Source organism: Desmodus rotundus, chromosome 7, assembly GCF_022682495.2.
Source record: "Desmodus rotundus isolate HL8 chromosome 7, HLdesRot8A.1, whole genome shotgun sequence".
In the NCBI taxonomy this organism is placed as follows: Eukaryota; Metazoa; Chordata; class Mammalia; order Chiroptera; family Phyllostomidae; genus Desmodus; species Desmodus rotundus.
In genome coordinates, this window is record NC_071393.1 from 78,322,626 (window position 1) to 78,347,377 (window position 24,752).

General features: G+C 41.4%; 1 protein-coding gene across 2 annotated transcripts in view; it reads right to left on the minus strand.

Moving 5' to 3' along the window:
• The window catches only part of SLC30A4 (solute carrier family 30 member 4), a 31,349-nt gene extending 24,263 nt beyond the window's left edge, over positions 1-7,086 (minus strand). Inside the window, exons 1-3 of one of the 2 annotated variants that reach the window (XM_024568114.3) lie at positions 6,909-7,086; positions 5,850-6,355; positions 1,162-1,308 (exon numbers count right to left, since the gene is read on the minus strand). In XM_024568114.3, coding sequence (XP_024423882.1) covers positions 1,162-1,308; positions 5,850-6,240 — 538 coding nt within the window. In that variant the 5' untranslated portion in view covers positions 6,241-6,355; positions 6,909-7,086. The other variant, XM_053928219.1, reaches the window with a different exon arrangement.
• Positions 7,087-24,752: the final 17,666 nt, after the last annotated feature.

Genomic DNA, 24,752 nt, shown 5'->3' on the forward strand with positions numbered 1-24,752 from the left:
AATGTCAGCCCCCACCTGTGTTTTGCCTGAGACCACCCTGTCAGTGCTATAATGCAGTCTGAGATGGTTGCTACTTGTGCTGGGCTTGGAGATTTCCAGGTGAAGCCAAGTTGTGAACCTAGGCTGGCTGCTGCTAGTGTTGTGCCTAGGGCCCCTTAGCAAGAGGTAAGGGGGCTGGGTATCACTGAGGCAAGCTTTTGCTTGTTTGAGAGGATTTAGGAAGTTGTGAAGCTTGAGCCAAGACCAGCCATTGATATGGAAAAGCTACATTTAACAGCTGTAAGTTGGGTGGATGGAGCCTCAGGGGAGTGCCAGGGCAGGGCAAAGAGTCTTAGCCAGGTTGATGGAGTTTCAGATATGACACCCATCTGCTGGCTCTGTGGCTCTCTCCTCCTTTTTGTTTGGGAAAAAGCTGTCCCCCAGCTCTCACCTTGATGTCAGACACTTCAGTTCCTCCCAGTATGCCACAGTGCCTTTCAAGCTGCTACTCTGGAGCTAGAGCTCAGATGCAATGAGTCTGAGTAAGTTTGTGTGTGGGTTCTTTAAGAGGAACTGCTTGAGACTCCAGAAGTTTCTTCCACCAACTCAATCCCCACTGGTTTTTGCAGCCCGAAGTTACGGGGCGTTATCTTCCTGGCACTGGAACCCTGGGCTGGGGGTCCCAATGTGGGGCTGGGACTCCTTGCTCCTGAGATATCCCTCCAAAATTTTTATCCACCCCACATGGATATGGGACTAGCCCATTCTGTGTCTCCACCCCTCCTGCCAGTTTGGATGGATGTGGTTTCTTTAATTCCATAGTTGTCAGACATCCCTTCAACTTGATTGCTCCTGGTTATGAGTGATGTTTGTTCTGTATTTTAGTGGTAAGTTTGATGTGGTTGTGAGAGGAGGTGAGCCACATTTACTTAAGCCATTATCTTGACTGGAAGTCCCTCTATCATGTAATTTTATATGTGTCCAGTGTTTAGCTGACTGGGCTGAATGTACATGGGAAGATATGCATCTGAATAAATCCTGTTCACCTATTTTTATTTCTTTGTTCATCTACTTTAACAGAACTTATTACCAGAAAGATTTCAGTTAATCAAAGGTTATATATAGTTCATTGTTGTCTTACTGTAACATTTTTTAAACTAAAAAACCCTCTCAGTTACCTACCTAAGCGATGAAATCCAAAGGTGAATCTTTTGGTTGGTGATTTTGAAGACAGCCACAAAGCGAGCAGGGTCAGTATAATAGCACTTAGGTCAGTTAACATATGAAGAGCATCTGTCATGATTGCTAGGCTATTTGCAATGTATCCACCTTAGAGTAAGGATGAGAGGGAAGAAGGAATAAGTTAACTAAAATAACAAACGTAAGCAATCAAGCCAAAAATTCGTAACATCCTACAAAACGTGAACTAACTAAATCTTTATCCTATTACAATGAAATCAAGGTACCTGAAATTTTATGCAAAACATTAAATATGCATATATTTTTCTAGTGAGAATGTCCATTTCTATGAACAGATTCTTTGAGGAGTCAATGACCTTAAAAAGTTAAGAACCACTAAACTACAGGGTAAAACATGTAAGTTTTGTGTTTTAGTACTACAGCTTTTACTCAACCAACTAATTCTAGTATGAGACAGTGAACTTAATAACCACAATATCTAAATATAATAAAGCTGAAGAAAAAGTAGGTATTCACTTGTTTGGGAGAGTTTGAACATAAAATTAAACTGAATAAACTCATAAAATGTACATTAGTTCTAAACAAAAGATAAAAATACCTGATTCATTTGGATATAGACAGCAATATCTCCTAATAGAGGGATAAAAGAGATACACAATTACCTTAGTTTATTGTGTTACTTTTCTGTGGAGTTAAAAATATTTTTTAGTGAAAAAATATTTTTTAATGTTTTTGTTGTTGAAAAGCTCTTTAAAAAACCCCCCAAAAAACCCTGAATTTCTTTTTTAAAGCAGTCAGTTCTTGTTTCATGGGATACATGATCTTATCTCTGTGGATACTAATTATATTAGTACATTATTATGTCTGTGTCTTAAACAGGTTTTAACTAGAGTTCCTTATGTTAGCCTTCCTCTTTACCCACATTTCTAGAGGTATCTGCTGCAACCAATTCTGGGCCTAATTAGGATTGTCTACTACAGTAGTTCTCAACAGTGGTCCCCAGATCAGCAGTATCAGCATCTCCTGCGAACTTGTTAGAAATGCAAATTCACAGGCCCTATCCCAGAACTACTTAATCAGAAACTCTGGCCCAGTAATTTATGTTTGAATAAGTTCTCTAGGTGTTTCTCATGCTTTAGGTTGGTTCTTGGCTTTCCCTACTAATTGCTTAGGGGGTGGCTTTCTTGAGTCTATTAAGTCACTTACCTCTTTTATCAATTTCCTTTCTAGTTTCCCAAATTTGTGTTGCTTCTGTCCCCTCCCCAGTTTTCTACATCTATGTGGAGATTATATATATAAATGCCTTTATTGTAAGTTTAAGAGAGGCTTCAGGAGAAAGTACAATTAGATGCACAAATTCATTTGCCATCTTTACCTGGAGGTCTGTTTGCATTCACTTTTTAATCTTTTTCACTTCCAATAAAAATGCAGTTATTAAACCCCAAGAATATTTTAGTTCTCATCTTACTGGACCTCTTGCAACTTCAACTTATTTATTGACACTTTGAAATACACTCTTTTCTTGGATTCTGGGATACCTGTTTGCCTTCTGCCTGACTTCTAAAGTTGGAGTTCTTCCAGACTTGGGCTTTCTAGGTGATGTTTCCCATTCTTACAGCATTATGTATTATATCTCTACCTTGACTTCTCTTCTGAACTATAGACTCATATGCTCACTAGACATCTTTACTTGGCTATTTCACATACATACTATAACATGTTTAAAACAACCACGTGTAAATGCTGCTCTGTATTTTCTCCCTGCTTCAGACATGACGTACATTCCCATATACTCAATTGCTTAGGTGAGAAACTTCAGAATTATTCCTGACACTGCTCCCCCATCAACCCCCACATCCACACCACTAGCCAAGTTTTCAATGTTACCTCTAGAATGTTTCTCAATCAGTACACTTTTCCCCATCCATTTTAGTCCAGGCCATAATCATCTCTTATCTGGACCTCTGCAATAGTTTACTTGCTTCCATTCTTGCACTATCCAATCCAGTAACCAAAGAAAAGGCAGAGTAATCTTTTTAAAAAGGTAAATCCCATCATGTCACTCTCTGCTTAAAAGCCTTCAATGGTTTCCCATTGTATTTAGAATGAAAAACTGCACTCATTTAATACAATCTATCAGGACCTGACTGATGTGGTACCCCTGCCTCTTTCCCTCTTGCTTTCTACATTCCAGCCAAACTGGCCTTTTTTTTTTAGGTCCTTTTAAAAGGTCCATTTTAGGACCTTTATAAATGCTGTTCTCTTCACTTGGAAAACTTCTCTATTCCATTTGCTTCCAATAGTAGGAATAACTTCTATTCTTTTTTTTTTTTTTAATTTTAACTGTACCTGGCTCATACATAAAGTACGTCTCACTGGTTACTATGTCTTATAGTACCTTGTTCTTTTTCTTCTTAGTATGTAAGACCATTTGAATTCTAAATTTACTTGAGTGTTTATTTGTTTAACATTTGTGTCCTCCATTAGACTAAATGCTTCAGAAGTCGGGATCATAATACTTCTGTTCTGCATTGTATATCCAGAACACATAGCACAGTGCCTGACATATAGTAAATACTCAAAAAATACTTGCTGAATGGAAGAATGGACCTTGCCTAAGGTCTCAGAGCAAGGTAATGGCAAAGCCAGATTCAAAATCATCTCCTCTTTCAGTATTCAAATTACTTCATTTAAAAAATTACTCCATGCTTACTAAAAGTGCTTTATTTCTAGGTTCTTCTGACATACGTTAATAAACGCTGTACTACATACAATTTAATTCTATATTACATTCTAGACACTATTGTTAATGCCTATCCTAAGTACTAGCATCTGTATTGTTTAATAAAAGATGTTCATATTTCAAAATAATGTCAGTATTTGAAAGGAAATACTTACTATGATTTTCACAAAACATTTGCCAAATGAGAGATTTTAAAAATAGTTAAGCCAGGACAATTATATCTTATTAATTTTTACTTTGGCAAAATAAATTCTAAATTAATTTTACAGGGGAAAATTGTGACTAATGTGATTTTAACTTCAAATACTAAATATTAACAAAAAATCAGTAAGTCTGAATAACTCAATATTGTAGTTATGTGAATTTGCATAAGTCATTGAATCTTAGTCTGCTAATACCATGCCTTATCTGGCCACAGCTTCACTCCCTTCTTTTAATTTCTTCACAGCTTAAGCATTTATAATTCTCTAACACAATAAAAATTAATTCAACAAAAAATTAATGAGTAAACTGTGCCAATCATTGTTCTAGGTGTAGGGAATTCGCTTGTATTTCAGTAGAGAAAGAGAGATATTAAACAAGTAAATATACAAAAAAGATAACCTCAGATGTTGAGGGCTTTTAAAGTTGGAGAGGGAACAAGGGAGAAGAAAAGTGTACTTTAGTTAATCAGATAAGGTCTCTCAGAGGAGTCTTTTGAGAGGAGACACCAATAACAAGAAACCTGCCAAGAGAAGATTTGGGAAAAGTCAATCCACATGAAGCAGTGTTTTTCAAACTGCAGACCCTGCTCTACTTGTGGACCATGAAATCAACTAAGTGGGGTGGGACCAAAATTGGAAAAGTATTGAAACACATCACATGAAATAAAATTTGTTTCAGTTATACATATATTTACATATATATGTAGCCCTATAGATACTTATGTATGATGCACACCTACACAAGTCACAGTGTTAATTGTGTTTCTTACTCTAGTGATGTCAAAAATATTTGAAAGCCACTGAGATAGAGGGACCAGCCAGTGTGAAGGCCTTTAAGGGCAGGAAAGAACTTTTGAGTTGTGGCCAGCTTGGCTGAAGTGAGCAGTGGGGAGGAGTGATATGAAATGAGGTAGGACATGTATACAATTTTCGGACATTAAACCTCCCACCACCACCTTAAATCTGGACAGCCACCTCTGTCCTTGTCATGTTTCATCATTAAGAGACAACACGGGAAAACAAACTCCCTGCTTTAATGTCACTTTGTAAATGGCCACTAAGACAAATTAGCAGTTACACTGAAGTGACTGTGAAATTAATTGCTAAACAATGAAAAAATAAAACCAAGTTCATAAACTCTGGGGAGCCATTTTCTGGTTCCTTTCAGATCCTCCTTATAATGAATAACTTTCAGGTTAGTTGGTAGTATTTAGTTTTGCAAATCTCTTAGTTATAAATCCAGTGGAAAATAGTATAAAGAGGTCACATAAGTCAAATGTACAGAAAAAAATCAAGAGACTGGGACTGGAGATGTGACTCTTCTATTAACTATAATTTCCTTACAACTAATTTAACCTCTCTGGGTCCTTAGATTCCTTATGTGAAAAAGAAGGTGGAGCAGGTGTTCACTAAGACCCCTTCATACTGTAAAATTTTATGATTCTAAGTAACTTTAGAATCATGTACTATTTTAACCTGGTGTTTTATCACAATTCTTTTTTTAAAAGAGGAAGTTACATAATATACAATGAAGGTATACAATAAATTTATGTTGTACTTAGATTGAGCTGCACTTTGAAACTGTGTGTGTGGCCTTTTCACATGACAAGAGATCAGTATCTTGATAAATAACAAGCTTCATGAAAATAAAGTTTAAACCTCAAATCACATGTACCTAAAGCCTGACAAATGGAAATGGCAAGTGAGTTGGCAACACAACTCACCTACAAGTTCTCCAATCATGAAAAGCAAGTACAGAACGGCAGCAATGGTCAATCTGGTTTTCACTTTCCTCTGCTTCAGCAACTCCCTCCGTTTGCTGCAGTTGTCACAGGGGTCCACCTTCAAACTCAGCTGACTGTTGGTCAAGGGTAAGTCCTGGTCCAGCAAGGAATCATCGTCGGCCTGGAGGGCCAGGTGTGCCCCGTTAATAGGCCTTTCTGGGGTTTCAGAACCGTCATCGGCCACCACAACTCGAAGTTTGTTAAACCGAGAAAGACCCTCGTCCCCTGCCTCTTCTGAGAAGTCAAAGGCGCTGGTGTCATTTAAAAAGAGCGGCGCATCATCCTTCCGCAGCAGAGATTTGAGGCGCTTCCACGCGCCGGATCCGGCCATGGCAGAGGCTGCGTTGCCGCGGCGCCGAACGGCTCCAGGCAAGCGGACGGCCGGCGGGCTCCTGCTTCACTGGGGCGCCCGCTCCCGAAGGCACGGCCGTGCGTCCTTCCCCATCCTGTGGAAAACGAAACGCGTCCTAGATTAAAGGCGCTCCATCAGAGCTCACAAGTTCCGAAGCTCCGGGCGGCACGGGGCGCAGGGCCAGCTCGGAGGCGCCGCGGCTCCGCGAGGGGGCGGCGCGTCTCTCTGGGGAGCCACCGAAGGGCGGCCGCTCATCTCCCCGCCCCCGGCGGCCTCGGTGGGTCCCGCAAGCTCAGCTCGGCCTGGAGCCGCGGGGGACGAGGCGGATCTCTCGCCTGCAGCGCCCGCAGCTCCAGGCCCGCTCCTCGGGTCTGACAGGTTCGGGGCCGGGCGCCCGCGGCCGTCGCCTCTCCCCGCCCAGCAAGAGACCGCGCACGCGCGCCGGAGCGGCCGCCGGCGAGGCGCGAGAGGGAGGGGTAAACGCGGGGACGCGCAGGCCGAGGCGCAGGGCTGGGGTTCCGCGAGGAGCTGGGCAGGGGCGCGCGCCGCGCCCCCACAACCCCCGCGCCCGCCCCTCGCCCCCGCGGGCCTCGGTCTGAGGGTCGCTCACAGGAGAGGCCCCAGCGTGGCACGGCCCTTCCACTTGCCCTCGTTGTAGGACAGCTGCGCCGGGAAGCCAGGTCCGCGGGCTCAGTGGGTAGAATCGAACCCTCTCGCCGGCGCTGGGAGTTCGCTCCACCGAAGGGAAAAATCTTGCGACGGATCTCGGTTTAGGATGCCCTGGGAAAACCAGTTTAGCCCTTTAAATCAAGCAGCTTTTGTCTCCCGACTTGCTGCCTCTCTGGCAATTTGGCAAAATTTGCTGCACAGGCGGGTCAACTTGAAGAGGGCGAGGCTTTTGGTCGTCAGCAGTTCTGTCTCCTAATATATATTTACTATTGTTTTTTCAGCAAATATGTGTTGTTCTCTGTGTGCTCACTCCACATTCTTTTTGCCTCCAAGTATTCACAATATGGACTAAAACCCAAGCACAGAAAATCTAGTAGAAGTATCTATTCTGGCCTTTAGTTCTGTTTAATAAGTTAAAATTTCTTAAGCTCTGAGAAAAGGCTTCTAATGTTAATGGAATGGCAATCACTCAGTGCCCCACACCGCCGTCCCCCACCTCCGCCGTGATCCCTTGGATGGGTTTTGGGATTTGGGAGGTCTTAAATTTACGTGCAAAATTTTGTAGGTACGCATATTATCTTGAGTAAGTCCCTTACGCTTCATTATAGTCTCAAATGGGGTTAAATCTCAAATAAGATTAACAACAACAACAAAACAGTGTCAGGAGAAATCATTGTATAGTTCAAGCACCCAGCTCCTACTTGGAGTTGAAATATAGTGCAAACTCCTATTTATCCAGTATGTATAAATGTTGTATTTTGGCAACAGTCTACATGGATCACCACATTTCAAGTTACAAAAAATATAGTAAAACTTCACATGAAACATCATTTTCCTCCAAAGATTCAGATGATGCTTTAGAATTTTGCATGTCTCAGATGAAAAACACCAGCTGCTTTTGGATTCCAGGATGGTCCCTCACTTCTGAAAGCCCACAATATTATAGAACTGCAGCCATGGGAGTCAGGTTAGGAAACGATCAGAGATTCCATGGTTCCCAAGACCTAGAATATTCAATAATCAGGGCACTTAGGTCAATATCAGCAGAAGGTAAAGAGTTTACTGACGTTTGCTTTCCTAACTCCAAATATCTTAATCCATTGATTGGGAGTAGGTTGTTTGTTGTTTCTGTTTATTATAGTGCCTGATATCCTACCGAGAGATATAAATGAATACAGCAGATATTCCAGGAGTATGACAGCTATCTCTTTAGTGTATATTCTTCAAATGAGATTCCATTTAAAGAAAGGGATAGATGTTTTCAAGAAAAGTTGAGGCAAGGGCATGGATTTTTAAAAAAATTTACAATAAACTTTGTTGGGAAGTTCTGCATTCCAATTTAACTAATTTGTATAACTGGGTCCCTAAAGAGAGTGATGGGATGACAACAAAAACTCCATGGGGATTTTAAGATACATTAAAAAATTCTGGGATACAATCACATGAAAAGGTGGAGCTTACTTCCCCTCCCGTTGAGTGTGGTCTGCTGTTATGAATAGCTTACGGCCCATAATGAATAGAATCTGGCAGAAGTGACAATGTATGACTAGTAAGACTAGGTCATAAAAGGCATTGCAGCTGCCTTCTTGTTCTTTATGATCACTTGTACTAGAGGAAGCCAGAGCTACCCTGTCATGAGGAACTCAGGCAGCCCCATGGAAAGGCCCATGTTATGAAGAACTGAGGCCTCCTGCCAACTGCCATGTGAGTGAGTCATATTGGGAGTGGGTCTCCCCAGATAAGCCTTCAGATGACTGCAGTCTGGATGATGTTGACTGAAACCTCATGAGAGATCCTGAGCAGAAATACCCAGGTAAGCCAACCCAGATGACCCACACAGACTGTGAGAAAATAAATGGGTATTGTTTTAATATGGTAAGTTTAGGGGTAATTTGTTACAGAGCAGTAGATAACTAACGTACTCTATATCAACTTCCCTTTGTACCAGGAAAGATACTTTTCTTATTCTTTAATCACATGGACTGTTGTTCCTAGGCCTGCCCTTGGTTAGTGGCATGATTTTTGTCATTGAGCTTTAAAATGGGCTAAACAGACTTCTGTGAATAGTCTTGGAATGTAACCACTATTTGCAAACTTATTTTTATGTATTCAGAGTTTATAACAATAGACAAATGAACTTTTGAAATATAACCATTTATAATCTGGGTACTGCCTGCAGTTCCGCTAGCTCTTGCTCAGTATACCATTCTTTTAAAAGATTTTATAAGAGACTTCATTATCTCTTTCTACTATGAGGAGTTTTTTCTCCTGGGCAAATGAAAAAATTGTCAACCATTTAGCCTATCTCTTAATCAGGTAACCCATAATACACAGATTGTTCAGGTAATACCAGAGGCCTGCCAGTTCAATTGCAAGACACATACCTCAGGGCAATTAACTACAATAGATGCAAATAGATCCCGGTCCAGGAATTTCTTGGAACAAATGGCAGTGCTACAAATTATACTACAGTTAACATTTACTTAAGGCTTGTGTATGTGTTAGACACTGCGTAAGGGCCCTTAACTTGTATTAGCTCATGTAATCCTTACAGCCTCACTATGAAGAAGGAAATGATTCAAAGAGTGGGTCTTGGAATCAGACTGCTTGAGTTTGAATCCTGGCTTCATCATTTACAGTCATATACTGGTAATCTCTGGCAAACTGTTTAACCTCATTGTGCTTCAATTTTCTTACCTACTAAATGGTGACAATAGCAGGGCCATGGTTAGGATTAAATGAGGTAATGTACATAAAGCATGTAAAACTTAGCATACGTAGTTCTTAGCACATAGTATGGGTTCAATCAATGCCAGCTATTTAAAAAATTTTCAATTTATTGATGTGAGAGACAGAGAGACAAACAGGCAGGCATTGATTTGTTATTCCTCTTATTTATGCATTCATTGGTTGATTCTTTTTTAAAAAATTTTTATTGTTATTCAGTTACAGTTGTCTGCATTTTCTCCCCATCCCTCTACCCCACCCCAGCTGAACCCACCTCCCTCCCCCTTGATTTTGTCCATGTGTCCTTTATGGTAGTTCCTGTAAACCCTTCTCCCCACTGTCCCCTCCCCACTCCCCCATTGGTTGATTCTTGTATGTGCCCTGACTGGGGGTTGAACCTGCAACCTTGGTGTATCAGGCTGATGCTCTAACCAACTGAGCTATCTGACCAGGGCAACTATTTTTCAAGTAGATGAAGACATAAAGTCTCAGGGACATTAAATAACTCGGTCAGTGTTGTGCAGCTAGCAAACAGTAGGAACACAATTCCAGGGCAGTTTGGTTTCAGAGCTCAAGCTCTTAACCATTGCTCTATACTGTCCCCCTTGGCCTCTTTCTGTACACTAATGGAATGATCTGCAGAAAGCATCTCGACTCCTTGGAGGTATGCTAGGAGAGACCTCTATTTCATATATCAAAGATTTGCCAACACATTGAGACCTTAGCATCATCCTGTAAAATCCCTCTTGGAAATGAAGGAAAAAAAAGTGGATTTTTTTTTTAATTGGAGATGGAAAAAGGTGCCATTTAGTTGACAGGTTCAAATGCTGCATATTTCCCATCTTGAGAACTCCTTTCTCTATAGGAGTATGTAGGTTCCCATAAGATGTTGCTGGAATGTGTACCGTTCTTTTTTTTAGGCAGGGATGAAAGCTGTTGAGTGCATCTGAACAAGGGTTAGTAATGTGATACAGAACTAATAATGTAATAACTTCTTCCTTCTATGTATTACTGCGGTAAAAGAGTAGCTAGAGATTCAGTTTAACCCCTTCTCCAGGAGAGGGGAAGAAGGACCTGAAGTAGATGAGAATTGCCCAAGAAGTGACAAATTACCTTCTTGGACAGGAAGGAGTTAAAGGAGATTTCTGTCTTGGGAGTCCATATACCCTGTCAGGCAAACCAAACTGTGGGCTGAAACCTACTAAATTAAGTTTATTGTTTTCATACTTTTGTCTTCCTTTAGTTTTAAAAGTTAACATTCCTTTTTTAATTTTTTGAGGTAACTCCATAGTGTTTTCCATAGTGGCCTGCACCAGTCTGCATTCCCACCAACAGTGCACAAGTGTTCCCTTTTCTCCACGTCCCCTCCCTAGCACTTGTTGTTTGTTGATTTGTTGATGTTAGCCACTCTGTCAGATGTGAGGTGATATCTGGTTGTTTTACTTTGCATTTCTCTGATGACTGGTGAAGTTGAGAATCTTTTCTTATGTCTGTTGACCCCTCTGTATGTCCTCTTTGGAGAAGTGTCCATTTTTAAATTGGATGATTGTCGTTGTTTTGGTGTTGGGTTGAATGAGTTCTTTATGAATTTTGGATCTTAATCTCTTATCAGATATATCATTGGCTAATAATATCTCTTTCCATTCAGTGGGTTGTCTTTTCATTTTGTTGAAGATTTCCTTTGCTGTGCAAAACCTTTTTAGTTTGATGTGGTCCCATTTGTTTATTTTTTTTTTCTTTTGTTTCCCTTGCCTGAGGAGATGTATCAGAAAAAAATATTGCTAAGAGAGACATCATAGATTTTACTGTTCATGTTTTCTTCTAGGAGTTTTATGGTTTCAAGTCTTATAATGACGTCTTTAATCTATTTTAAGTTTATTCTTGTATATGTGTAATAAAGTGGTCTAGATTCATTTTTTGTATATATCTAATTTTCTCAACATAATTTACTGATAGACTATCTTTACTCCATTGTATGTTCTTGCTTCCTTTAGTGATTTTACTTCTGGGTGTATATCAGAGAAACCCAAAACACTAATTTGAAAGAATATATGGATCCTTATGTTCATTGCAGCATTATTTACTACAGCCAAGATATGGAAGCAACCCAAGTTGCCCATCAAAGGTGAGTGGGTAAAAAAGCTGTGGTACATATATATAATGGAATATTACTTGGTTATAAAAAGAGTGAAATATTACCATTTGTGATAGCCTGGATAGACCCAAAGGGTGTTATGCTAAGTGAAATAAATCATTCAGAGAAAGAAAAATACTATATGATTTCACTTACATGTGGAATCTAAAGGACAAAATAAACAAACAAACAAAACTGAAACAGACTCAGATATAGAGAACAGACTGATGACTGCCAGGGGGAAAGGAGGTTGGGAGACTGGTGGAAAAGGTGAAGGGATTAAGAAGTACAGATTGGCAGTTATCAAGTAGTCATGGGGGTGTAAAGCACAGCATAGGGAATATAGTCAATGGTATTTTAGTAACTATGTATGGTGCCAGGTGGTTACTTGAAATATCAAGGGGGACCACTTTATTGTCTACCTGAGACTAATACAAAATAATATTGAAGACTATAATAGAAAAAAAAGATAAAAAAGACCCCCTCCAAAGTAAACATTTCTATGGATTTCTCTAACCATGTCTGGCTAAAGAGAGAAACGAATAGGTGGTCCCAGTGGGATGGATTTAAAGACTGAGTGCAGTAGCACTGGAGTCTGGAGACGGTAACTGGGCTGGGGGAATTTGAAGATGAAGGTGAAAGGCTGACTTTGGAAACGCTTTGGGAAGGCTTCATCATGGACTGGAGCACCACATGAGAACTTGGAGAACTCAGTTTAGCTGCTAACTTTGCCATCCAGTCACTGTGATTCCTAGCCACATACTATTACTGAGCTCATTTTCTTGTCTGTAAAAAGTGGAAAATAATACTTGCCCTACCTATTTTATAGGGATGCTATACAAATGAGATTTTGTATGTGAAAGCATTCCCTTACCTACTTTCCTAGAGTTATTAAAGACCTCGCCATCTGACCCAAACTGCAAAGCCAAGGTAAGGGCAAAAGTTGGTCTTCAAGAATCCTCCAGTTGTATGTGTCCCTTCTTAGGACTGCTAAACTCCAGTCCTTGGTTTATTAACAGCATGTTCTGGCTTATTTAGATCTCTAGATCATCACCACACACATTACTGTAATTATTACTTTATTTCTATCTGAAGCTGTTTTTCTGTCCGTAACACCTAACATTGTACTCATAGCAGGAACCCTGCAAATACGCATGGATTAATGTACAAAAATATTTTAATCACAGAGAGTTAATCTATAATTTTAAATTTCTCTCTAACAAACATTTCTGTTTCTTTAAGCTGGTGTGTAAGGTCATTTCTAAGGAATTCTTAGTGGTGAGATCATTTTGTCTCATGATAATTGGAAATTATTAATACACTAATAGTCAGTTTATATTTATACCAGACTTATTTTAAAGAACATTGTAACATTTATGAATTAAGCCAGGACAGAGAAGCAACTGCGGACAAAGTGACTCTTTTGTGGCCTCTAACAACTGGTGGCTTTAAACAAGTAAGGCCATTGTGTAAAAATTCCCTCCCAGGGTTATTGTGAGGATTAATTAAAATCTGCAGTATTTTGAATTTTTCTCAGAATTCTTTAATAACTAAAGATGGAAGTAATGTTTTAGAAGTATCTTTATATTGGTCCTCCCTGTAACAAGTTCACCCACTGTTTAACTCCCTATTTTCCCTGGAGCAAAAATCCCAAGACTAGGCCAACCTAAATTACCTTTAATAGCTTTAAACCTACTACCAGAGCACACATGAATGATGTTTAGTACCCTGATCACAAAGATCTTTGTGTATGATTTACATGACACAACAATGCCTCATAATCACTATGCCCCACGGTAGTTAAATATAAATCATAGTAATTATTACAGCTGTTTTTAATTAACCAACAAAGTTTTACTCTCCTCTTTGTTATTTATGTTTTAATAACTCACATTCTGCTCATGTGCAAATAGGGTTTGAGGCAGCTTTCCCTTTAATAGTTCTTCATTATCTCCAAACATTATAAATGTTGAAAGTTTTACCTGATACCAGCTACTGGTTTAATCCTCATTCTATATGCACAGCAATATGCTCAGACACTAAATAAAAGACAGGAGACTTTGATCTAACTCTCCAATAGCTGTTTCCTTAGGAACTCCTTCACCTCAGTCTCCTGATCTCTTTTGATCCTAACCCTGTCCCCAGAGACTCACCCAGCCCATGCTGGTCCCTTCCCTGACCCAGAAGGAGCCGCTCTGAATATTCTGAGTGGTGGGCACGAGGCAGCAGATACTCTGGAGCAGACCCAGGTGAGGTCTGGGGAACAGTAGGATAAGAGACCCATTGTAAATGAGGAACCTGACTGGCAGGTGACCAACTGTCCTGGTTTGCTTGGTACAGAGGGGTTTCCAGGACAGGGGACTTTCAGTTCACTAGGATGAGTTTACCTCTCAGCAAGAATAAATTGTAGAACCCTGATGTTGGCTGAGTCTTTGCTGGGCAAGGGAGAGAATCTTTCCTGAGAAAGACGGCTTGTTCCTATTGGGTCCTGCAGCAAACTGGGCTGGGCATTCTCAGAGAATTCTATGGACAAGGATCCTATTACATTGAAATGGAGGAGGTCAGAGGAGTTCAAGAGGGAGGCCAGCCACACCCAGGTGGGGCCCTAAAGGCCAAAACCCTGTTAGAGTCACTGGGTCCGAGGTGAGTTCTGTAGCTTTGCAGGTACAAGAACTACACCTGAGGGTCAGGCTAGGGAAATCAGTGCATGCCACACTACTCCGAGAGACTGAGTCAGTTGCTGTGTAGGTGATATGTTAGTTATCCTGGGGGAATACACCTTTCCTCTTGCCCTGGATGCCCCCTTCACAGAACCAGTGATACGAGAAACCAAGTTACCTTAGAACTAGGGCAAAGGTGACTGGGAGTTAAATGACATTGTTCTGGCCTCATGGCCTCTTCTGGCCTTTTGTGCTTCTGTTTCTCTGCTGAGGTGTTCTTCCTCGTGTTCAGGATCTGGCTAACTCCCATTCAGCATTCAAACTCTGTAGATTCTGCTGAACCTTCTCCTTCTCTCCTGCTTCCTCCTCTTTCTCCTTCCGTTTTTTTCCTTCCCTTCCCCTCCTCCTCCACTCCCCCTTCCCTCCCCCTATTCTTTCTTTCTTTAACAAATATTATTTGAATGCTTATCATATTCAGTCATGAAACTAGGCACTGGATCTATAGTGTTGAATAAGACAAAGTCTAGATAATATCCCAACCCTCAGTAGTCCTGTATACTTATCCCAAAGTCTTAATCTTTATTACTAATTTTTCCCTGGATTATATGAAGACAATCGATATCTATATCTCCATATAGATATAGGTATCTATATGTAGTGAAAGTGCAAAACCGTGTAGCCTTTTTTTCTCAGTTGCGTTTTAGTCTAGTCTTCCTGAAATCATGCCCTAGGCCTTACCAGTTGCAATCTGCAGATAACCAACTTCATCCATTGTGTAGTGATTTTTATAGTCTAGGGCAGGAAGTTCATTTCACATTACTCTAGTTGCCTTTAGTCCTTCTAGTTGTGCTTTGTTCTGAGTTGTGACCTCACAGCTCAGAGCCTCGTCTTCATTTTATAAATAGTTTGGATATTTTTATCACAGAGTGCATTACTTTGTATTTGTTCCCACTAAAGCTCATTTGTCAGTTGTCTGGCCACATGGTCAGATTTATAGGCTCTTCTGAATAGCTCAGCGAACTTTTTCTATAAAGGGCCAGGCAACAATACCAGTTTTACAGCAATACCCTGGTGTCGGTTGCAGTCAGCTCTGTTGTTGTGTTGTGAAAGCAACCATAGGTGATAGTAGGTAATGAGTATGGCTATATTCCCATAAAACTTTACTTATGGACCCTGCAGTGTGAATTTCACATAATATTCATGTGTCATAAATATTAGTCTTCTTTAGATTTTCCCCCAACCATTACAAAAATGTAAAAATCACTTTTTTTTAGTTTCTTTTTTAAAAAAATATATTTATTGATTATGCTATTACATAATCAATAAATGTTGTCCCATTTCCCACCCCCCCTCACTCCACTCCATCCTGCCCATGCCCTCCCTCCCACATTCCCCCCCTATAGTTCATGTCCATGGGTCATACTTATAAGTTCTTTGGCTTCTACATTTCCTACATTATTCTTACCCTCCCCCTGTCTATTTTCCACCTATCATCTATGCTACTTATTCTCTGTACCTTTCCCCCCTCTCCCCCTCCCACTCTCCTATTGACAACCCTCCATGTGATCTCCATCTCTATGGTTCTGTTCCTGTTCTAGTTGTTTGCCTAGTTTGCTCTTGTTTTTGTTTTAGGTGTGGTCGTTAATCACTGTGAGTTTGCTGTCATTTTTACTGTTCCTATTTTTTATCTTCGTTTTCTTAGGTAACTCCCTTTAACATTTCATATAATAAGGGCTAGGTGATGATGAACTTCTTGAACTTGACCTTATCTGAGAAGCACTTCATCTTCCCTTCCATTCTAAATGCAAGCTTTTCTGGATAGAGTAATCTTGGATGTAGGCCCTTGCCTTTCATGACTTGGAATACTTCTTGCCAGCCCCTTCTTGCCTGTAAGGCCTCTTTGGAGAAATCAGCTGACAGTCTTATGGGAAGTCCTTTGTAGGTAACTGTGTCCTTTTCTCTTGCTGCGTCTAAGATTCTCTCCTTCTGTTTCATCTTGGGTAATGTAATTATGATGTGCCTTGGTGTGTTCCTCCTTGGGTCCAGCTTCTTTGGGACTCTCTGAGCTTCCTGGACTTCCTGGAAGTCTATTTCCTTTGCCAGATGAGGGAAGTTCTCCGTCATTATTTGTTCCAATAAGTTTTCAATTGTTTGTTGTTCATCTTCTCCTTCTGGCACCCCTATAATTCGGATGTTGGAACGTTTCAAGCTGTCCTGGAGGTTCCTAAGCCTCTCCTCATTTTTCCGAATTCTTGTTTCTTCATTCTTTTCTGGTTGGATGTTTCTTTCTTCCTTCTGGTCCACACCATTGATTGGAGTCCCAGTTTCCTTCGCATCACTATTGGTTCCCTGTCCATTTTCCTTTGTTTCTCTTAGCATAGGCTTCATTTTTTCATCTACTTTTCGAACAAATTCAACCAATTCTGTGAGCGTCTTGATAACCAGTGTTTTGAACTGTGCATCCGATAGGTTGGCTATCTCTTCCTCGCTTAATTGTATTTTTTCTGGAGCTTTGAAGTGTTCTGTCATTTGGGCCATTTTTTTGTGTGTGTGTGTTGGCGAATCTGTTACTTTAAGGGGCAGAGCCTTAGGTGTTCCCCGGGGCGGGGTAATGCTGGTTGCTGTGCTGTGACGCTGTACTTGGGGGAGGGGCCAAAAGGGAGCAATAGCGCCCGGTCCACTCTTCACCGGATTTCAATCTTTCACTCTGCTACCCACAATCAAATTGGACCCCTCTGGTGCTGGTTCCCGAGTGGGTGGGCTTGTGCATGCCCCAGTCCCCTGTGGGTCTCTCCAATGACCTCTCCTGTGAGGCTGGCAGTCTCTCCTGCTGCTGCCCCAACCCCCACGGGCATTTTCAATCAGAGGTTTGCCTGGGTTGCGCGGTCTACTTCACTCCCCACCGTTTGTCCGGTTTATCTGTGTGCGAATGTGGGGCTGGGAGGTGCTACCCGCTGCTCTGCCTGTCCCGTTCTCTGCCACTCTGAGTCCGGCCCTCTCGGTTTATCTGTGCGTGAATGTGGGGCCGCAGGGTCTGCTAGTGGTCAGACTGCCTGCCCCGTTTGTCCCACACTCCACCAGTCTCGGTCCTGCCACAGCAACGCGAGTCCTCTCCGCCCCTCCTACCAGTCTGGATGAATGTTTATTTTTTATTTCCTTGGTGTCAGACTTCCTTGCCGTTTGATTTTCTGTCAGTTCTGGTTGTGCAAGGAGGCACAGTGTGTCTACCTATGCCACCATCTTGGTTCTCCCCTAAAAATCACTCTTGTGGCCTCACAAAAACAGGCCCAGGCTGGGTTTGGCTCAAGGGCTGTAGTTTGCTGATGCTGATCTAGAGCCATCTTTAGTTGGATGTGTTGTTCAGATATTACTGCATACTTCCTCCTTCAGAGCATGTACACATATCTTAGTGAGCCCCATCCTAGCAGAGGTGCTGGAGGCTCTTTACTTAGTTCCATGAACCCCTGCTTCCCAACATACTCTTCAAGCAGCTTCAGTTAGATAGTCCAATTGTCCTCACAAAGGTGGGATGTAGCTGGGGACCCATAGCCCTCCAGAAGGCTCTGCTTTGTGGCTGCCCACACCTCCCAGTGGCTCCTGTTAAAGTACCTTGAGCTTTTCCGAATGGAAATCTGACTGTGTCTTCACCCTCTCCCTCACCTGAGCTGTAGGCACTATGAACTTGCATTGTTTGGGACTCTGACTGCAGCCGTCATACGTTCAGTTGCCTCATTTAAAATGCTTTTCTTTACCACTCCTTCACCTAGTTAATTCTAGGTAAATTCTAGAGCCACTCCTCCATGGCACCCATCATGCCCCAAGTCTAGAGGAGTCCATTGGTTACATGCACTCATGTCTCACTTTGTCATTTTACCTTTATTAGTGGCATTGTTTGACTAATGGCTGCCCCTAACTCGCTGTTAGACTCTGCATTCCATGAGAGTAGAAGACTGTGTCTTTGTTGACTCTGTATCTCCTGCACCTGGCCCTGTGCCCGGCACACAGTAGATGCTCAACAGGCACTTGTTGAGTGGAGGAACTGGAGCCACGAGACCTCAGCCTGTTGGCTGGGGCGTTACTGTGACAGCCCTCCCCCTTACTAGCAGAGGGAACTCAGGTCAATTACATGATCTCTTTCAGCCTCACTTTCCTCTGTAGAATGGGGGTAATAACTACTATAATTGGGTTGAGGTGACTTAAGTGAGATAATGTGCCTGGCATATTGTCCCAGTCACTGTTAGATTAACATTGATTCCCTTTTCCCCTTCCTCTCATTGGTGTCAACTCTGTGGCCTGATGCCTAACTACCACTTGCCCAGATTCCTAAACTCACACGACTCCACCTTCCTGAGAATTGCATTGTTTCCTCAGAGAAATCCAGAGTTAGCAGTGCAACTACTGCACCTTTCATATATTTGCTGTTTTCCTGGAGCCGGCACTTCGGTCCTCTATTCTCTCCTGCTGGAATCAAGTGTTTCCTTTTCAGCTAGTTCCTGATTGCCTTACAAAAACATTCCAATCTCAAGCAACTTTTATTTCAACCTGTATTTGGAACCCTGGCAAATGTTTTCTTAAGGTCTTAAGGTAGATAATATTAAGCAGTGTCTTTTTATGTGCATGGTATTTATGCCTCAAAATTTTAATTAATTTGTCAAGTTCTTCTCTTTAAAGATACCATTTTGCCATCCTTTTCTTAAGTTAATTTTGTGTTTAGCCTGCCCATTTCACAAGTAAACATAACTTCCCATGTTCCCTCAAGAGATTTCTTTTTTAAAAACATTTTTAAAAGATTTTATTTATTTATTTTTTGAGAGAGGAGAAGGGAGGGAGAAAGAAAGGGAGAGAAACATCACTGTGTGGTTGCCTCTCGCATGCCCCCAACTGGAGACCTGGCCCACAACCCAGGTATGTGCCCTGACTGGGAATTGAACTGGCAACCTTTCAGTTTTCAGGCTAACACTCAGCCCACTGAGCTACACCAGCCAGGGCTGGAGATTTCTTAATGATAGTAAGTATTATTATGTAATAAAAATAACAATATTTTGAGCATATAACAAGTGGGCTCTTCATACACGTTAATTTAATCCTTATAAAAACCCTGCATAGTAGATACTGTTGTCCCCATTTTATACATGGGATAAATGAAATTTTAAAAACAACTTGTTCAAATTTACACAGCTAGAAACTGGTGGAGTAAAGATTTGCATTCAGGTTTGTCCCAGCCAAATGCCTATTATCTTTCCACTCCGACTCTTTCCTTATTCTTATGCTTGGTGGTGGGTGATGGTGTTGGGGAGATGTGTGTGTCACCTCTCACTTTTCTAATCTGAGCGAACATCCAGTTGTTACTATTGGCTACCCATTTTGGTGAATGATCCCTCAGTGCCATAGTAGAGTTCCACCAGAACTCAGGTAGGTTTTGAAGTGTTACTTTTTCATCTAAACCACTTGCCTATCCATCTATTCATCCACCCACCCATTCACCCAACCAGCATTTCTGAACAGGCTGTGTTCGGGTTGCTATGTCACAGACTGGGTAGCACATAAACAACAGAAATTTCTTATAGCTCTGGAGGCTTAGAAATTCCATGACTAAGCAAGTCATCAGCATTGTCATGTTCTGGTGAGAACCCTCTTCCTTATTCATCACCAGCACCTTCTTATTGTGTCCTCCCATGGTGGAAGGGACTAGGGGCTCTTCAGGATCTTTTTAAAATAAGATACTAACACCATTTATGATGGCTCCACCCTCAGGACCTAATCACCTCCCAATGGCTCTACCTCCAAACACCATCACATTGGGCATTAGGATTCTAACATAACTTGAGGGGGACAGAAACATTTAGACCATAGCAGAGGCTGTATATCAGACACTCTGCTTTGTACTGTGCATGTGTTAGTCCACAGAAATGTAATGTGTCCCTTGTTAAAATTAAGACATTGGGGAGTTAGTGGTGGAGACATTTGGGAGGGAGTGTGTAGGTGGGGAAGATGGAAAGAAAGGAAGTAAAAGAGAATGACTTCCTATGAAGTTACTACCTTGGGCCCATGGTCTGGAGTAGGACATTGGGCATGAAGTGGAAGCAAGGGGTAGATTAATGAGATTCTTATATACTGAAATAGAAGTGATGATTTGGGACCAGCTGAATTTTGCCATATGGTTTTCAGTTTCCTTCCCCACAAGCTGGTCCTTTTCTAGCTCTCCGATGTTCTCATTTTGCTCTTTTCCAAGTCAGCACAGATGCTACCTTTGCATCTTGTTTCTTTGTGTAGCTAGCACCCCCACTTGTCTTATGGCGACCAGAATTGCTACAGTGACTGACTGTTTTACTGTGCAGAAGGGGTTACTTCATTAGTCTTTTTAGTGTGTGTTCATGTGTGCACAGTGAGTGCACATGGGCACAAGCATGTGTAGACTTATGCATGTGAGAAGTGAGGAGACCTGGATGGTTGTAGTTCAATTATTAAAGTCATGTTCAGATAAAGGCATCCTGGAGACCAGAAGAGTCCTCACAGCAGCATTTACCTCAGTAAGTTCACTGTGCATCAAGAGTCAGAAACTTGGTTTGTAGGCACCCTGAGAATACATTCATCTCCCATCAACCTGGCTCACAGAAACTAGTAAACACAGAGAAGAATATAGTGGGTATGTAAGAAAGTGTAGATGCGTTTTAGAGATCCACACTGCAGTAACTGGGAATGAAATGGCTTGGGTCTAGCATTGCTTTAAAATATTTTAGTTTTGCCGTGGCTGGTGTATCTCAGTGGTTTGAGTGTGGGCTGTGAACCAAAGGGTGGCCGGTTTCATTCCCAGTCAGGGCACATGCCTGGGTTGCGGGCCAGGTCCCCACTGGAGGCCACATGAGAGGCCAACCACACATGGATGTTTCTCTTCCTCTCTTTCCCTCTCTCTAAAAATAAATAATAAAATCTTTTTAAAAAAATAAAATATTTTAGTTTTTAGTGAGGAAAAATCTTTAGTGTGGGAAAGTCTGGTTAATGGGTATTTTATACTATACATTATATACATTATATCCATTCATTATACTATTTCCTTTACTTCTATGTGTTTGAAATTTTTTGTAATATGAAATTTAAAAATATAAAGACAATGCAGTAATTTGTAGAGAGAAATAAAAATAGGTAGCCCAGATATTCAAGTTACGTTAACCAGGAATACAACATGCAAAGAGAATTTGATTTAAAACTACTTGGGTACACCTGGATCCTAGCAAGGGGAGTTAGCAATAGGTTCCAGGCTTAACGGCTGCATGTGCTGGGGTCATTTCCACCGAGATCCACTTCTTGTGGGACTTGGCGGGGCTCCCATTCCTCAGACTTGTTTGGAAAGACTTTAGCTGTCTCTAAGCTGCCTTAGGCTGGATAGAAGCTCGATATTCTGGTTCCTAGTCCAGTGCTGTTGTAGGACTTTATCTGTGTCTAAATCCAGAACATCACCTCACTACTATATTGCTGTGATTACTATTATTTTTGCAATGTACCAATGTGTTACGCAGAAGATTACTGTTCTATTAACAGTACAAAATGACTGAACCATTCATATCTGTTTCTACATCTTTTTCTGAAAACAATTGATTTGATTTCCACTTACTAAATTACAACTCCAATAAAGTCCCGCCTCCCTAAGAATACTCCCAGAGTATCTTTGAGCACCCTCAATCTGTTTACTCACGAGCTTCTTCCTTTACTTCGACAGAGAACTGATTCCTTCCTTTGCATTTAACTTTTGCTGGAATCACTTTCAGAGGATGGCTTATTCTCTCATTTTGAATCTTGAGGGGACCTTACACTTGCTCCTTCCCGTCCAGCCATATCTCAGATGGAACTGTCCGTTATCCAGCACAGGGCACAGTTAAAGGCTAATCAGCCTGAGCCTCCAGAACAAGCCTGTAGTCTGACAAAATCAGCCCACTTACTGACTCACAGCAAGGGTGTGTACTCCAGAACCGTGAAGTGCCATCCTTTACGGGAGACTGCTAGCAGCTGTATTATGGACATGTTTAGATTAATTACAGAACAAACGTTCCTCGTGTGTCTACTGTTGAGTTAGTGCAAGAGAGCTCATTTTTAGAAAATGAAAGCTCACTTCAAGAGAGCAGAGCGAGGCCTCCAGAGGCTTCTGGGTCTGAGCTCTCACATGTGACTCATGTACTCCTGGACTGTGTAGTCACCCAGGGCAATGATATAATTTCATCTGCAGCCAGGAACTCCTCTCTCCCCTTCTGCTCTCTGTCCCAGGATCTGGTTCCAGGGGCCATCTCAAAGACTTAGACAATGGATGCCTGCACCCATGGGCTTCTCCCATCACACTCCCTGTCCCCCCAAGTCAGGCACCTAAATCCTTCTCCAGTCTGGGGAGGGGAGGGGATTGATGGTGTCTCTGTCACTGCCACCAGTGGCAACAGGCATCTGTTTCTTCTGCTTCCAGTTTCTGGTTTTGCTTTAGAACCTCTGAACTGTTGTTTCAGCTCGCAGTCCTGCTGGCACCCACATTCTTTCAGATCTCTGACAGGCTGAAACCTGAGAAGCAGCAGGGTACCATGAGGATTCCTGACATTGAGGTTGGACCTGTCCATCTAACTCTCTGTCTGGCCAGCACCCACTCCAGGAACGACAGAGATGGCTAAAGGAAAAGGCACTAATGATACCCCTGTGGCTTACTAGTTGTTTTCAAAGGCATGATTTGATTTGATTCTCTTTTGGATCTGTGAGATAGTTATTATTCCTATTTGAAGAGATAAGAAATGAGGATAGTATTTGGTCAGGTAATATGTTTATAGTCACAAAATTAATTGGCAGCAGGACCATGATATGAACTCGGGTATTCTATCTCCTGGAGGAGTTTATCTGTATCTAAATCCAAGTTATTACTAAACTAGATTTCTATAACTAAAATCTTATTTGTAGCAGCCACAAAAGATGACTAATTAGTAGCAGCAGACTGAGACTGTTCAATTGCCAAATGCCATATTTCATTTCATCCATATGTTGAATTTATGAATTCAAACCAGACATTAGAAAAGTTTTACCATGAGCAGTCAAGTGATAACATCTCTTGTTGTTATCTCTATAGTTGATAGATCAAGAAAAAGAGGTAAGGTATAAATATATTTCATACAATTCCAGTGGCAATCAACAGTAGAACTTAAAACAGAAACTGTTCATAAAACCTCTGAGTAATGGGTGTGGGAGTGATGGGGTTGGTGGGGATGGGTGGTGGAGGATTATTGTTTCTCATTTTATTTTTTTTTTATTTTTATTTTTTAACATTTCTTTTTTTTTTTGTCTTTTTTTTAAATATATTTATTGATTATGCTATTACAGTTGTCCCATTTCCCCCCCACTCCACTCCATCCTGCCCACCCCCCTCCCTCCCACATTCCCCCCCTATAGTTCATGTCCATAGGTCATACTTATAAGTTCTTTGGCTTCTACATTTCCTACACTATTTTTACCCTCCCCCTGTCTATTTTCCACCTATCATCTATGCTACTTATTCTCTGTACCTTTCCCCCTCTCTCCCCCTCCCACTCCCTTAATGACAACCCTCATGTTCTAGTTGTTTGCCTAGTTTGCTCTCATTTTTGTTTTATGTGTGGCCGTTAATAACTGTGAGTTTGCTGTCATTTTTACTGTTCCAATTTTTTATCTTCTTTTTCTTAGGTAACTCCCTTTAACATTTCATATAATAAGGGCTTGGTGATGATGAGCTTCTTTAACTTGACCTTATCTGAGAAGCACTTTATCTTCCCTTCCATTCTAAGTGATAGCTTTGCTGGATACAGTAATCTTGGATGTAGGTCCTTGCGTTTAATCTTGGGTAATGTAATTATAATGTGCCTTGGTGTGTTCCTCCTTGGGTCCAGCTTCTTTGGGACTCTCTGAGCTTCCAGTACTTCCCGGAAGTCTATTTCCTTTGCCAGATTAGGGAAGTTCTCCTTCATTATTTGTTCAAATAAGTTTTCAATTTTTTGTTCTTCCTCTTCTCCTTCTGGCACCCCTATAATTCGGATGTGGGAACGTTTCAAGGCGTCCGGGAGGTTCCTAAGCCTCTCCTCATTTTTCCAAGTTCTTGTTTCTTCATTCTTTTCTGTTTGGATGTTTGTTTCTTCCTTCTGGTCCACACCATTGATTTGAGTCCCAGTTTCCTTCTCATCACTATTGGTTCCCTGTACATTTTCCTTTGTTTCTCTTAGCATAGGCTTCATTTTTTCATCTGTTTTTCGAATAGATTCAACCAAGTCTGTGAGCATATTGATAACCAGTGCTTTGAACTGTGC